This window comes from Theropithecus gelada, chromosome 4, assembly GCF_003255815.1.
Source record: "Theropithecus gelada isolate Dixy chromosome 4, Tgel_1.0, whole genome shotgun sequence".
In the NCBI taxonomy this organism is placed as follows: Eukaryota; Metazoa; Chordata; class Mammalia; order Primates; family Cercopithecidae; genus Theropithecus; species Theropithecus gelada.
Genome location: NC_037671.1, coordinates 117,945,306 through 117,962,465, shown reverse-complemented (window position 1 = coordinate 117,962,465; position 17,160 = coordinate 117,945,306). Strand labels below are relative to the sequence as shown.

The 17,160-nt window shown below is 41.5% G+C and overlaps 1 protein-coding gene across 3 annotated transcripts in view; it reads left to right on the top strand.

Annotated features, from left to right (window-relative positions):
- Positions 1 to 17,160, top strand: part of SASH1 (SAM and SH3 domain containing 1) — a 285,981-nt gene that overhangs the window by 203,863 nt on the left and 64,958 nt on the right. For all 3 annotated transcript variants that reach the window (XM_025381968.1, XM_025381966.1, XM_025381965.1), the window contains exons 6-7: positions 2,041 to 2,127; positions 4,748 to 4,860. In XM_025381968.1, coding sequence (XP_025237753.1) covers positions 2,041 to 2,127; positions 4,748 to 4,860 — 200 coding nt within the window. The remainder of the gene's footprint in view (positions 1 to 2,040; positions 2,128 to 4,747; positions 4,861 to 17,160) is intronic.

Below are 17,160 nucleotides of genomic sequence, written 5' to 3'. Positions count from 1 at the left end.
GCTGTATCTCTGTTTCAGAAACTTGAAAATGGGAGAAGGAAGAAGGGAATATAGCTTATAGTTAAAGAAATATATTCTCAGCCTGTTCAGTGGCTCACTTCTCTTATCCCAGGAATTTGGGAGGCCAACGAGGGAGAATTGCTTGAGCCCAGGCATTAGAGACTGACCTGAGCAACATAGCAAGATGTGCTCTCTATCAAAAATTTAAAAATTAGCTGGGCATGGCAGTATGCACCTGTAGTCCCAGCTACTTGGGAGGTTGAGGTGGGCAGATCCCTTGAGCCCAAGAGTTTGAGGCTACAGTGAGCTGTGATTGCACCACTACACTCCAGCTTGGATGAAGAGACCATGTCTCTTAAAAGGAAAATAAATAGTCTGGATATGGTGGCTCACATCTGTAATCCCAGCACTTTGGGAGGCCAAGGCGGGTCATGACATCAGGAGTTCAAGACCAGCCGGGCCAATATGATGAAACCCCAGCTCTACTAAAAATACAAAAATTAGCCAGGCATGGTAGCTTGTGCATATAATCCCAGCTACTCAGGAGGCTGAGGCAGGAGAATCACCTGCACTCAGGAGGCAGAAGTTGTAGTGAGCCAAGATTGCACCACTGCACTCCAGCCTGGGCGACAGAGCAAGACTTCGTCTCAACCAAAAAAAAAAAAAAAAAAAAAAAGAAAAGAAAAGAAAAGAAAAAGAAAAAAGAAAGAAAAGAAATATTCCTGAACTGTCCAAGAGCAAGGTTGAGTTAATAATAACTAGTCAGCTTTAACCCTGCATGTCTGACATTTGCTTCAGTGTTAAGCCCAAAGGCAGTGGGTGATACAAAACTTGCCATGGAGCTCTGTCTTTGGTGGAAAGGCTCCGGTTTCATTCCCACAGCTCTGGGGGCTGTCAAAACTTAAATGTGCGGGCATCCTGTTTTGACAGACGACGCCCTTTCTAGCCTGGGAGCACCATAGACATGGTTCCCACATGTCTGCTTCATTGCTTGGCACCACCCGTCTAGACTGGGGAAACCCATCACTTCGCTGGGTCCTATTTCCAGTGGCCATGGAGCAACCAGACAGACAACAAGTGGTGACGGAGCTGCTACTTTGAATGTGCCACATCAGCACGATGGCAGACACCACTGCTGCTGCTTTTTATTTGTAAAGAATAAAGGACTGCTCTACCCACTCATTTTACTTACTCTCCCCTTTCGCTTTGCTTTTAAAAAGGTATTACATATTATTGATGATCAGAACCCTACCACATATTAAAAATGTCTAGCTCTAGCAGCGAGTTTGTTTTCACTTGAAAGTCACCGCAGTAGTCTGGAAAGGATGGGGGGTGGGGCGGGTAGAGAGAGACCCATTTGGGAGATGTCACGGCCGGACTGCAGGCTTTCTTTTCTTTGTGCCCTGGGTAAGCTGTAGGTGGGTCACCAGGTAGCCTGAATGCCAGGGAGTGCCATATGCATGCCATAGCGAGACCCATGCAGACCACACTTCTGAGAATAACAGTGGGGGCCAGACCCACAGACCCAGGGGACCACCTCCCCTGACCTGTGGGCCCAGGACATACCAACCATTCTGTTCTTGTCGTTAAATCTGGAGTAACAGAAATAAACCAAGGGTAGATCAACAACAGAAATAACAACAAAACAAAGTGAGCTTCTTAAAATACCCTATTTGTGGTGTAGTTGAAATAATTGTGGCTAAGACCAAAGGGGGGATATACACTGCAAGACGAGGCCAAATTAGGCATACTAGTTAAACAAACATCAAAGTAAACACAAGAATGCATGTTTTGCCTTCCTTTTTGATGTTTCTGTTTTTCATCTTAACCTCACTGCACCATATCTTGCTACTAGGAAATTTGCATTTCTTTTAAACAACTTTATAGCCATCTCCCATTCTTTCACAAACTGAAAGAAAAAACTGTCCTTTTGTGAAATCAAAGTATTCTTACCAGCTTTGAATTATAAGGAAGAGGCTACTTTTGTTATTAATGAATTTATTGCTTGTGCTTTTTCTTCCTTTTTTTTTTTTTTAAAAGGAAAAGGAGACTGGAAGAAGAAAAATAAGTATTTCTGGCAGAACTTCCGAAAGAACCAGAAAGGAATAATGAGACAGACTTCAAAAGGTACTGCAGTGCAGCTGGCGGACAGTAGGTCCTTTCAGCTCTAACATGTGGAGAAGCCTGTGCTGTTAATCTCAGTGGATGCTGTAAGTTAGCGTAACTCACCGCATGTGCCCATAAGATGTTCAACTTTTCTGACATTCCTGTTGTTACTTTAAGACTTTGTCCCAGTGATTTTCTTTTCTTTAAGTCAAAAAAAAAAAAAAAAAAAAACCAAAAGGGGACAAGTTCACAGTTCTTCCCTTTCGTAGATCTGAGAGCAGAGGCCGAATCTTTAGTTTTCTCAGTCGCACCAACCTCAGAAAGATCTTTTCTCTCGTCAAGATCTAGCCTGAAAGGGCCTAGAGAGCCCTCGCATGTGTTGGTTTGGGGCTCTCCTGTCCGCGCTCCCACTGAGGGCCTCTGCGTTCTTCTGAACTTCTGATGCTCTCCTGCAGCGGGACGGTTATGGGGTGTTGCCCCTGGAAACTCCAGTGGTCTGACATCATGGGAATTTGCCTGGGCGGCTTTGTGAAGGGAGTTCTGCCCTACTCTTGGCTGTGTCTTTTGTTGTTGTTTATATAGTAAGTAAATATGTCATCCCTTTGAGGCTCAGTTACATAATTTATGTTTCCCCAGTATTCAGAAAAGAAACCGGAGCAAATCCACTTCCAGATTCCAGTCCAACTGAATGAGGTTATCAGTAGATATAAAGTTTTCCTTGATCACCAGTGACACTACTTGTTTTGCTTTACAAACCTTAGTGTCCTGCGCTGTGTGGAACGTCTATCTAATTACCTGTACACGTGGAAATGAGAAAAATGGATGTGAACAGTAGACACGTCACAGCACACCTGGGTTCCTTGGCAACATTCCACATGGTTTTTTTTCCTCAAGTTGTCCTACTTTTAAGCATTCCCAGTTTTTTGTATTCACCCAGCATCACTTGTGATTCAAAATAAACCTTGGATTCTTAAAAAAAAAGTCTAATTTAGAAAGAAAGCTAAGGAGAAAGGGAGAGGTACAAGAGGGAGGGAAGGAGGAAGCCAACAGTTTACCAGCTATCATGAATTTTTAAAGAACCCAACCAATTTCCCATCACCCTCTCTGCCATTTGAGGTGACACAGACAGTAAAATGAATCAAACCATCAGGCTTCTGTCTTCACCCAGCACACACTGTTATTCTCCCTGTGAAAGTAGCAAAGGGAACTTGAGGAGTATTTTTGGATTGATTGATTACTAAATGGAAATGAGATGGAAATACAGGGCAACATAAATTCCAAAGTCAGCTGTGCCTGAAATGGTTTCCTGCAAGTCTACAGGCAGACTCGTTCCCTCTGTCCTTTACACCAAAGGCAAATTAAGCCACAGCTGGGCATCCTAACGGTATTGGAAGCTGGTAAAAAGATTGAATGAGAAAGATGGGGAGGAGAGCAGGGTGCGGGACTGGAGTGGGGATGTTACAGCTCATGTTCACTAACATGTCCTTCCCCACACGCTGACCCAGAGGCACTATTGCCCAGTGTGGCTCAGATATACTAGAGGCAATAGCAGTCTGTTTGCTCTGTAGGAAAATCTTTGGAATCTAACAGAACATTCTCATCTCTGCAGTTCTAGCTGCCTTCAGGTGTGAGTTGGAAGTTGATTTTCCCGCAGTTTGGAAACCAATTTATGACAATAATACTTTCAGATACAGACCTATATGGCACCCTTCTTCTGATTAACTGAACATGCTTCATGTCTGTGATTTGCACTTGGCATTTTTTTTTTTTTTTTTTTTGTCTTCAGATGGAGTCTTGCTCTGTCACCTAGGCTGGAGTGCAGTGGTGTGATCTCAGCTCACTGCAACCTTCGCCTCCTGGGTTCAAAGCAATTCTCCTGCTTCAATCTCCTGAGTAGCTGGTATTACAGGTGCCTGCCACCACACCTGGCTAATTTCTGTATTTTTAGTGGAGACGGAGTTTCACCTTGTTGGCCAGGCTGGTCTCGAACTCCTGACCTCAAGTGGTCCACCTGCCTTGGCCTCCCAAAGTGCTGGGGTTACAGGAATGAATCTCTTCGCCCGGGTGCACTTAGTTTCAAGGAATAATAACAGTGAAATAGCTTAGTAGGATTGGAAGGTTTTGCCAGGCTATGGGTCTGGACTCTGTGACCTTCCTTCCTCTGCCATGACCTAGGGTTCTTTCTTACTTCTTTGCAAAAATATTTTCTTCTCATTTATATTCAAATGAAAGGACACAGAGAACCCACAGCTGAAGGAGCCTTGGAATGCTTGTATGATCCAGTTGGGTGTATAAATTAGATCTTTACTCCACCTATAGTGAGGAGCTCTCTCTTACTTTCCTCCAAAACCCGTCCACTGGGCACACCATCTCAAAGGCTCTGATCATCTTGAAGGATTTGTTTCTAGGGTGACATGGTGAGATCCACATGTTCTGCAAGCCTGTTTCTCAATCAGAGGTGCTTATTCGCTTCTTTAAAAGCAGCATATTTTTCCCATCCTTTGCTTCATCAGTCACGTTCAACATACATAGTGTCCTGAGCAACATTCTTCCCTCGCCTGAGACAGCAGATATTCAGCATTGACATTCAGTTTCGCTGTTCTTGTTTTCACTCCTGTTATTCTTTGTCCTCAATCTCCAGGAGAAGACGTTGGTTACGTTGCCAGTGAAATAACAATGAGCGATGAGGAGCGGATTCAGCTAATGATGATGGTCAAGGAAAAGATGATCACGATTGAGGAAGCACTTGCCAGGGTAAGCATGCAGATACCTGGTTTATATTTGTGAGGACTTGGCTTCCTGAAGTGTAAAAATGTTTGGGGCCATCAAGGGGTATAGGAATCAGGTACCCATGTTGTCAGATAAAATATTTATTCTGTTTACTTGATACAAGCATTCTACTTTGCGAGGTGAAACTTCTATAGTCAATGAAAACACGAACGAATGAATGAATGGCAGATATATTTGATCTGTGGACCACATTAATGGGAAAAATTCACAAGCCTTTTGAAAAGAACATAATCAGTGGTAAAAGATTAATTATTAAATAAAAATCAAATATGCTAAAAACATTGCAAACATCAGGTTTGGTTTTGTTGTTGTTGTTGTTGTTGTTGTTTGAGATAGGATCTCACTGTATTTCCCAGACTGTAGTGCAGTGGTGCGATCACAACTCACTGCAGCCTCAACCTCCTGGGCCCAAGCAATCCTCCCATGTCAGCCTCCTGAGTAGCTGGGACCACAAGTGTGTGACACCACACCCAGCTAATTTTTAAATTTTTTACAGAGACAGGGTCTCCTCATGTTGCCCAGGCTGGTCTCAAACCTGTGGGCTCAAGTGATCCTCTCCCTTCGGCCTCCCAACATGTTAGAATTACAGGTGTAAGCAAGCACACCTGGCCTATAAATATCAGTTCTATAAGATGCCTTCACAAACTGAATTTTGAATAATCTAAAGGTTATACTTACTTTCATATCTAAGTAAATATTAATTATAATTTGTTGTGTTTGTTTTTTGTTTTTATTTTTATTCCCCTCTGAGTTAAGTTAGGCACTACAAGAAGCCTAATTAACCTTTAGGATACTAGAGCAGCAGTTATACTAGTAAGGCAGCAATTTATTAAGAGATTCCCTGCTTTGTTGTTGAAAAACAAACCCATTGATTCTTGAATTTTCACTTTGAACAGCTGGTTCAGTACTGTGCAGATAAGTCCCAAATAAACAGGTTTGGCAATTGACAAAAACCTTCAAACCACCAAGGAAACATTGAATGAGTTAAGACTTTACCACTGTCTTGTTCCATTTTGTGCTGCTGTAACAGAATACCACAGATTGCATAATTCATCAAGAACAGGAATTTATTGGCACACAGTTCCGGAGGCTGGGAAATCTAATGTCAAGGGGCCCCAGCAGGTTTGATGTCTGGTGAGACTATGCTCTCCTATGATGACGCCTTGTGTACCATGTCATCTGCAGGGGAGGAAGGCTGGATGCTTATAAGCCAGAAGGAGGAATGCCAAGAAGCTAAAGGGGGCAAACTTGCCCTTTTATAATGACAGTAATACTACCCTATCACCTCCCAAAGTTTCACCTCTTAACACCACCACACCAGCTACCAAATTCTCACCATCAGCTTGGGGAGAGACAAACATTCAACACGTAGAAACCATAACATTCAACCTATAGCAACCATTAAGTGGAATCTTAAAGGTCTGAAACCTTGAAACAGTGGCACACATGTACTCAGTTTAGTTTAATATACAGTAGTTCCCTCTTACATGCAAGGGATATGTTCTAAGACCCCCAGTGAATGCCTGAAACTGCAGATGGTACCAAACCCTATACATACTGTGTATGTTTTTTCTTATGTTCCTATGCATACATGTCCATGGTAGAGCTTAATCTATAAATTAGACATAATAAGAAATTAACAACAATAACTAAAAATAAAATAGAACAATTATAACAGTATCCTGTAATAAAAGTTATGTGACGAAGATGTCCATTTTCACCACTGTTATTCAACATAGTACTGGAAGTCCTAGCTATAGCAATCAGGCAAGAGAAAGAAATAAAAGAGAACCAAAGACTCCACTGAAAAACTATTAGAACTGGTAAATTAAGTAAAGTTGCAGGCTACAAAATCAACACATAAAAATCAGTAGCATTTCTATATGCCAGCAATACATAATCTGAAAAGAAATCAAGAAAGTAATCCCATTTATAATAGCTACAAATAAAATACCTAAGAATAAACTCAACCAAAGAAGTGAAAGCTGTCATTGTGAAAGCTTTCATTATAATGAAAACAGTAAAACATTGATGCAAGAAAAGGACACCAAAAAAAAAAAAAAAGAAAAAAGGAAAACTATTCCATGTTCATGGATTAGAAGGATCAATATCATTAAAATGGCTATACTATCCAAAGCAATCTACAGATTCAGTGCAATCCATATCAAAATACCAATGACATGCTTCACAGAATTAGAAGAAATAAACTTACACTTTGGGAGGCCGAGGCGGGCAGATGACTCGAGATCAGGAGTTCGGGACCAACCTGGCCAACATGGTGAAAGCCCGTCTCTACTAAAAATACAAAAATTAGCCAGGCGTGGTGGCGCCTGTCTGTAGCAAGCTACTTGGAAGGCTGAGGCAGAAGAATGGCTTGAATCAGGGAGGTGGAGACAATGAGCCAAGATCGTTCCATTGAACTCCAGCCTGGGTGAGAGAGTGAGAATCCATCCACCCCCACCCCCCAAAGAAAAGGAAAGAAGAAAAAATAATCTTAAAATGTATATTGAACCACAGAATACATAGAGTAGCCAAAGCCATCCTGAGCAAAAAGAACAAAACTGGGGGAATGACATTAACTGACTTCAAATCTATACTGTGGAGCTGTAGTAACCAAACAGCATGGTCCTGGCATAAATCAGACATATAGACCAATGGACTAGAATAGGAAGCCCGGAAATAAACCCATCCGTCTATAGTGAACTCACTTTCAACAAAGGTGCCAAGAATATACATTGGGGAAAGAACAATCTCTTCAATAAATGGTGCTGGGAAAATTGGATATTCATATGCAGAAGAATGAAACTAGACCCCTCTCTCTTGCCATATAGAAAAATCTAATCAAAATGGATTAAAGACAAATCTTTAAGACTCAACTATGAAACTAGTAAAAGAAAACATTGAGGAAATTCTCCAGGACATTGGACTGGGCAAAAATGTCTTGAGTGATACCCTAAAAGTACAGGCAGCTAAAACAAAAATGGACAAATGGGATCACATCATGTTAAAATGCTTCTGCACAGCAAACAAAGCAATCAGCAAAGTGAAAAGACAACCCACATACTGGGAGAAAATATTCGCAAACTACCTGTCGGACAAAGGATTAATAAACAATATATGTGGAACTCAAACAACTCAATAGGAAAAAATCTAATAATCTAATTTAAAAAATGGAGAAAATATCTGAATAGACATTTCTCAGAAGACGTACAAAGGGAAAACAGACATGTGAAAAGGTGCTCAATATTATTGGTCATCAGAGAAATGCAAATCAAAACTACAATAAGATATCATCTCACCCCAATTAAAATGGCTTTGTGGTACAGAGTCTCACTCTGTCACCCAGGCTGGAATGCAGTGGCGAGATTTTGGCTCAGTGGGTTCAAGGGATTCTCCTGCCTCAGCCTCCCTTAAAAGCTGGGATCACAGGTGCCTGCCACCACATCTGGCTAATTTTTTTTTTTTTTTTTTTTTGAGATGCAGTCTCGCTCTGTCACCCAGGTTGGAGTGCGGCACAATCTTGGCTCACTGCAACCTCCACATCCCAGGTTCCAACAATTCTCCTGCCTCAACCTCCTGAGTAGCTGGGATTACAGGTGCCCACTACCATGCCTAGCTAATTTTTGTATTTTTAGTAGAGAGAGTGTTTCACCATGTTGGCCAGGCTAGTCTCGAACTCCTGACCTCAGGTGATCCACCTGCCTTGGCGTCCCAAAGTGTTGCGATTACAGGCGTGAGTCACTGCGCCTGGCCTAAAATGGCTTTTATCCAAAAGACAGGCAATAACAAATGCTGTTAAGGATATGAGAAAGGGGGACCCTCATATATTGTTGATGAGAATATAAATTATTACAGCCACTATGGAGAACAGTATGGAGGTTCCTCATGATACAAAAAATAGAACTACCGTATGATGCAGCAATCCCACTGCTAGTATCTATCCAAAAGAAGGGAAGTTAGCATAGAGCTATCTGCTCTCTCATGTTTTATTGCAGTGCTGTTGACAATAGCCAAGACTTGGAAGCAACCTAAGTGTCCATCAACAGATGAATGGATTAAAAAAATGTGATACATATACACAGTGGAACACTACACAGCCATAAAAAAGAGTGAGTTTCTGTCATTTACAACAACATGGATGGAAGTGGAGGACATTATATTAAGTGAAATAAGCCAGGTACAGAAAGTCAAACTGCACAAGTTCTCACGCATTTGTGGGAGGTAAAAATTAAAACAATTGAACTGATGGAGATAGAGAGTAGAATGATGGTTACCAGAGCCTGGGGATGGTAGTGAGGAGGTGAGGGGAAGTATGGATGGTTAATGGGTATGAAATGAATGACGAATGAAGAATGAATAGCATCCAGGATTTGCTAGCACAACAGGGTGACTACAGTCAACAATAATTTGTTGTACATTTAAAAATAACTAAAAGATTTATAATTGGAATGCAGATGAGCAGGTCGGTGCTGGGGCAGGTGGTAGAGTGGGTGGCAGGTGAAAGTGACAGCCTCCTGTCCATGCTGCTCGTCTCCTGCACCTTCATCCTCAGCCTGGTCTGCTTTGCCACAACAGTAACCACCTAGCCCAGCTGCCGGCTGGTGCAAAATGCTCATCATATGTTTTCTCTCCCATTCCATTCCTTGGCCATGCCATACATTTGGGAAAAGCTCAATTGAGTTTCTAGAAAGTGCATATGAGAAGTACGGGCATATGGGAAGTATGGACTGTATTTAGTTTTTCTGTGGTAAGCAAGACATTTACTGCTGGAGAGAGATGTGACTGCACCACTACTTTTTTTTATATTTTATTTTATTTTATTTTTTGAGATGGAGGTTTGCCCTTTCGGCCAAGCTGAAGTGAGGTAGCACGATCTTGGCTCACTGCAACCTCCACCTCCTGGGTTCAAGCGATTCTTCTGCCTCAGCTTCCTGAGTAGCTGGGATTATAGGCACCTGTCACCACGCCCGGCTAATTTTTGTATTTTTAGTAGAGACAGGGTTTTACCATGTTGGCCAGGCTGGTCTCGAACTCCTGACCTCATGTGATCTACCTGCCTCGGTCTCCCAAAGTACTAGGATTACAGGCATGAGCCACTGCATCCAGCTGACTGCACCATTTTTTAATAGTAAAACCAAAGATCTGAATGCAGAAGATGTCTACAGTCATCTCAGGACACCTGTGTTTGGGAAGGGAGTTGAATGTGATATGCCTAATCCAATGTTCTTGGGGCAAGAGAAAATGTTAAAAAGTAGCCTTAATGTAGCCCACTTCAGACAGCAAGTTTCTGTAACTGAAAAAGAAAGGAATACTTTCAAGTTGGGGAGAAAGTGGAGAAAAAAAATCGTGTGAAGCTCTTTCTGAGGTCATAATTTGATAGCTAGCCATGGTTTACATGGAAAGGAAATCAGAAGTCAACTCAGCGAGAGGTGGCACAGCTGTGTGCATATGTGAGTGGTGGCTTCGGGCCTTTGGCCTGGCTGCAGCCACCTTGGCCGCCTCTGCGTGGTTGCAGAAGCAGCTACAAAGCTCACTGAGAGCACGACTATTGTCTATAAGGCAACCCAGAAACACAGAAACCAGAAGAAAAAATCCAAAGCATTCTCCAAACTTTGCTGGATTCTACAGACAAGAGTGAGTGCCTATCGGCAGATGAGGAAATCATAGGGCTGCTTATCAGACTGTTCTCAGGGTCACATACATCCTCAACTACTGGTTCCTAAATGAGCTGCTTTATAGCCAGAGATGAAACATGTCATGAAAAATGTTATTTGAAGCAGAAAACTGTCCATGGAGAGGATCTACCTTCTTTAACTTATGACCGGCTCAAGATTGAACCTCCCCAGCACTTTGGGAGGCCAAGGCGGGTGGATCAGCTGATGAGGTCAAGAGTTCAAGACCAGTCTGGCCAACATGGTGAAACCCCGTCTCTAATAAAAATACAGAATTAGCCAGGCGTGGTGGCACGCGCGTGTAACCCCAGCTACATGGGAGGCTGAGGCAGGGGAATTGCAGAGGCAGAGGTTGCAGTGAGCCGAGATCTCGCTATTGCACTCCAGCCAGGGCAAAAAGAGCAAAACTCCATCTAAAAAGAAAAAAAAAGATTGAAACTTGTATAATGACTGCATAGAAAGAGTTAAGACTTAGACTTCCTGTATTGACTATACTGAGAATGGCTAAACTGCCTCAGAGGGTGTGATAGGACGTACCATTCCTCCAGGCCACCAAACAGGTTTATCTCCCACTGTCAATCAAGAATTTCAAGACACTTGGGTGGAGCTTGTGGATCTGAATCCTGATCAGTGATTACAGGACAACTCAACAGGAGAGAAGATTGTCTATGTGCCATTTGGAGGTGGGCGTCATCATATTGGGAAAAATTTTGCCCATGTTCAGATCAAGACAATTTGGTCCATTCTGTTTCATTTGCATGAATTTGATTTCATTGATGGATCTTTTCCCACTGTAAATTATAAAACCATGATTCATCACGCCCCTAAAAACCCAGATATCACATACAAATGAAGATTAAAATGAAAAAGACTACAAAGAACTAATATGTGAAACATTACTGTAAGCTGAAATCGTTTGAAAAGAATGAAATTTACAAAACAAACCTCAGTGTACTATCTTTTTTAGTGTAATTTTAAAATATAGCTTGATTTAGGATTTCAATATTTTATTTACTGAATGCTTTCCTCCCATCTAGTGGCATTAACAGACATTTTCTAATAGCTTTATGATGGATAATTAACACGTGCTTTAAGGAAGTCAAGCTCATTAGTAAAAAAGTTGCTTAGGGAGATCTAGGTCATTGGCAGATTTTAAATAACAATTTCTGTGTACCAGGATACCTCAGAGCTATTGCAGGTTTGATATCAGACCACTGCAGTAAAGGGAATATTGCAGTAAAGTGAGTCACATAAATTTGTTGGTGTTCTCAAAAAAACAGTTTCTGGGTTTATTATAAGACACACCTCCTTATCTCTTCATAGAACTGAAAAGAGTTAGGGCCTTGCTCTGGATTCGGCGTTGGCTTACGAGAGTGTTGTGTCTGCTATGATCTTCTACCCAGACCACTCAAACTTTCTCCATGTCAGCAATAAGGCTGTTCCATTTTCTTATCATTTGTGTGTTCACTGGAGTAGCACTTTTCATTTCCTTCGATAACTTTTCCTTTGCATTCCCAACTTAACTGTTTGATGCAAAAGGCCTAGCTTTTAGCTTACCCTGGCTTTCAACATGCCTTCCTCACTAAGCTTAATCATTCATTCCTAGCTTTTGATTTAAAGTGAGAAGCATGCTACTCTTCCTTTCAATTAAATACACAGAGGCAATTGCAGGGTTATTAATTGGCCTAATTTAAATATGTTGTGTCTCAGGAAATAGGGAGGCTTGAGCAGGAGGGAGAGAGATGGGAGAATGGCCCGTCAGCGGAGCTGTCAGAACACACACATTATCCATTAAGTTCATATCTTATATGTTTAGGTTCATGGCTCCCCAAAACAATTACAATATTAACATCCGAGGTCACAGATCACAGGTCACCATAACAGATGTAATAAGAATGAAAAAGTTTGAAATACTGTAGGAATTACCAAAATGTGACAGCAGGGACTCAGAATGAGCCCATATTGTTAGAAAAGTGGCACTGATAAACTTCTTCGATGCAGGGCTACCACAAACTTTCAATTTGTAAAACACAGTTTCTGTGATATGCAGTAAAGTCAAACTTAGTAAAATGAGGTGTGCCTGTACCAATTTTAAGGCCTTACATAGCTCTTGGCAAGTAAGTTCAGGACATTCAAATCTTTTACTAATTCCGTAAGATGTAGAAAGCCCATACTTGGAAGCTATAGGTTATTCGTTTATGTGAGTAATTTGTTTGTTGTGGGGTGAAGAGGGAAGGGAATACACTCACATTTAAAGCCTTGTATAAAAGAGAATAGTAGTAAATTTCTTGGAATGATAATACTCAGCATTGATGAGTGATATTGTAGAAAAATGTGTCCTTTGCAATTTTAACTGGAAGCACTGTCTATAGGAAATTGAGAGAGATCTATGACCATGATTTAATAATCACATTTCCTTAAAAATAATTATTTATACGGAAGACTGCTCAAGTCAATGTGATCTAATCATTAAGTATTACACATTGATCTGTTAATGTATGTTTCTGATTCCAACAAGACTGTATCTGTGTGAAAGTCAGAAATAAAGTCCTTTGGAGATTAAGAAAAGAGCACTTAAAGTTTGTCATTGACTGTCACGATGTTTTGGCATCATGAACTTTTTTTTTTTTTGAGACAGGGTCTCGCTCTGTAGCCCAGGCTAGAGTACACTGGCGTGATCATGGTTCACTGCAGCCTCGACCTCCCAGGCTCAAGCAGTTCTCATGCCTCAGCTTCCTTAATAGCTGGGACTCTAGGTAGGCACGTGCTACCACACCTGGCTAATTTATTTATTTATTTTTTTTTTTGAGACAGAGTCTCGCTCTGTCGCCCAGGCTGGGGTGTAGTGGTGCAATCTTGGCTCACTGCAACTCCACCTCCCAGGTTCAAGCAATTCGTCTGCTTCAGCCTCCCAAGCAGCTGGGACTCCAGGCACATGCCACCAGGCCCAGCTAATTTTTGGATTTTTCGTAGAAACGGGGTTTCACCATGTTGGCCAGGCTAGTCTCGAACTCCCGACCTCAAATGATCCACCTGCCTTGGCCTCCCAAAGTGGTGGGATTACAGGCGTGAGCCACCGTGCCTAGTCCAAACTTTTCTTCATTCCGGGTGTCATACATCTGATTCCCCGGAAGCACAGCCTGAGACAGGGACTCTTGTGTATCAGTCTATTTAGTGTTGCTATAAAGGAATACCTGAGACTGGGTAACTTACAAAGAAAAGGGGTTTATTTGGCTCATGATTCTACCTGCTGGGAGAGTAGTCATCTAGTGAAAACCTCAGGCTGCTTCCACTTACGGTGGAAGGCAGTGTGTGCAGAGATCACTTGGTAAGAAGAAACAAGAGAAGGGGGGTGCCTGGCTCTTTTATAACAACTGCTCTTTGGGGAACAAATAGAGTGAGAAATCACCTTCCCCACCCCTCCACAGGGTATGAAACTATTCTTAAGGGATCCTCCCTCATGGCCCCAAACACCTCTCTTTAGGCCCCCTTCCCCAGTATTGGAATTCAATTTCAGTATGAGGTTTGGGGAAAGAGACATCCAAACTATATATAGCATTGTGCAAGTGGCTTATTGAAAGAAGGCTTTAAAGAGAAACCTCTAAGTGAGGGAGAAGGATGAAGTTGGACAGAGATGTGATTTCAGGAGGAGTCTAGCCTCACTCAGCCTGATTCCAAATGGAGTGGGGAGCCCTGGAGGGTGACTGGCATTGTAGAGTTTGTCATGCCAGGGATAAGATGTCTGAAAGCTGATTGCGGTTGGGGAGCAGCCATCTAGATATCTTTGTGGAGACAGCTTCTCTTAGTCATGTTCTCTAGAGCAGGGTGTGTAAATTTATACCTACTGGACATTCTTATAAAGTCATTAAGGTAATCTGGGCATCTGGTATACCAGAGCACAAGATTATGAACTAGGAACCTAGATGTATTATTGAGTCATTTCCTTGTAAAAGCTATTGTGCATCAAATCACAGAGATTTGGACACATATAGAGTCCATAGGAGGTTTTTAAAAAATTGATCCCATGGGGAGAAGTTGGGAGGGATTTATCTCAAAAGAAGCAGAAAAGAACTTAATCACAGTCTTCGAATGTCTGAGGGTTGTTAAAGAGTATATCTTTCGGATGTCCTGGAGAATGTTTGATTGTTTGTTTGTTTTTAAAATCTCTACTGAGGACAGATTAGAAAGAAATGAATTTAAAAAGCAGCTGGAGTGGATTTCGGTTTAATATAACATAAATGCTCTTTATAGTAAGTACTGGTAGAAATTGGAACATTATGATATATCTCTCCCTAAAGGTCTCCAAGATGGAATGAACATTACTCTTTTAAAGATGGCCATCATTCTAAAAAATCATGTCATGGACTTCAGCTGTGAGAAAACAGTGAGATTTGGGATCACAGGATGTGAAGGAATGTTTTTGCTTAAGACACACACACATACACATACCTTAAAATGTCATTATTTTATAACTCCTGGAATTAATGTAAAACACTACAGATTTGCTTTAAAAGGTATGCATTCTTTAATGAAATTACAAATGGTCATGCCTTCATGAAATTATAATTAAACCAAAACTTCTTGAACCAAAGTGGAATATAAAAATGTAATTATAACAGGTAATTATCAATGTAATAACCTGTGTAATTACATGTTTTTTTTTTTTCCTGTGCAGTGCACTTAAAAAAAATAGAGATCTTGTTTTGTAACTTTAAAACACTTAGAATTGTGTAATTAGGATAATTAAAAAAACAGTTTCCAGGTGTAGTGGCTCACGCCTCTAATCTCAGCACTTTGAGAGGCGAAGGCAGGCAGATCACTTGAGCCCAGGAGTTCGACACCAGCCTGGGCATCATGATGAAACCTCATCTCTACAAAAAGATACAAAATAATTAGCTGGATGTGGTGCCATGCCCCTGTAGTCCCAGCTACTCGGGAAGCTGAGATGGGAGGATTGCTCGAATCAGGGAGATCAAGGTTGCAATGAGCCGTGATTGCCCTACTGCACTCCAGCCTGGGCAACAGAGCAAAAGCCTGTTACAGAAAACAAACCAAAAAGCCAGTTGAGTAGCAAAGTTTGGATAGGGCATAGAATTAAAATCTCTATCAGAACAGCACACATACTTTTAGGCCCCAAAGTAGATAGCAGAGATGAGCATACAGCAGGAAAAAAAAAAAATCATCATATGTGATTGACTAGTTAGAAATTTGGGCCGGGCGCGGTGGCTCACGCCTGTAATCCCAACACTTTGGGTGGCCGAGGCGGGCGGATCACAAGGTCAGGAGATCGAGACCACGGTGAAACCCTGTCTCTACTAAAAATACAAAAAATTAGCCAGGCGCGGTGGTGGGCGCCTGTAGTCCCAGCTACTCAGGAGGCTGAGGCAGGAGAATGGCGTGAACCCAGGAGGCAGAGCTTAGAGTGAGCAGAGATAGCGCCACTGCACTCCAGCCTGGGGGACAGAGCGAGACTCCATCTCAAAAAAAAAAAAAAAAAAAAAAATTTGTACCTGTTTTCCTTAAAGCTGAAAGTTATTTAGTGGCTCCTAGGAGATGCAGCTAAGGTTGGGTATAAACATGGACTAGAGAACTGGAGACCTGATAATCTCATGATAATCCCATTTTCCAATGGGCAGATACTCTCAATCATACAGGGAGAATGTAGCATTTCACAAGCCAATATATCAAAATGGAGAGAACATCCTAGTGTATAACATAATATAAAGACTGGAACAATCTAAGTGTCCCTAATATAACAGAAAGATTACAATGATTAATACCCCTAATACCCAAAAGTTTAAACATGTCAAGTTAATGTGAACTTTGAGCTTTCTTTTCTCTGAAAGCACAGTGGTAATAATAATAGTATTATAATAACCCTATTGCTTTGATATGGTATGCTGAGAGTTTTGCTGCATTATCTTAGTTAGTTCTGGTAACGGCTCTGTAAGACAGATTTATTGTCATGCCTGTTTTCCAGGTGGAGGAACCGAAACATAGAGGGGTTAAATAATTTGTCCCCAGGGCTCCCAGCTGGTATTTGGTTCTGCATTCAAGCTCTTACTCAATAATCAGTACTGCCTACCACATATATGCAGAAAAGAATTTCATAGGTTGAAGTCACAGTTGTGAAAGTGGCTTTTTCCTAGAGGAATAATGGTCATTGTAGTGGCGCTACCACATCCTCAAGCTCCAGGGCTTCGGGATTGTCCAGTCACCCTCACGTGGGCTGTCAGGTTCAATTATTTCTGTTTTTAAGTTGCTTGGCTCATGGAACATGATTTGATCACTGTCTTAAATTCATATGTGCACACTGCTTTGTAATAGGATTTGAATGCAGTGACAATTGTTTTGAATCCCAGAGCTCAATTTCTGTGTGACACCTGGACTCTCACTATGCCATTCTGAAAGATCTCATATTGCTAAGTTAAATTTGCTCACTTATTTGGGAAATATGGTAAAAGAAGTTATAAAAATTTTTTTAAAGTAAATCTGCTCACTTTGCTATAGCCTGCCTGCCTGCCTTCCTGCCTTCCTTCTTTCCTTCCTCCTTTTTTTTTTTTTTTTTGAGATAGAATTTCGCTCTTGTCAC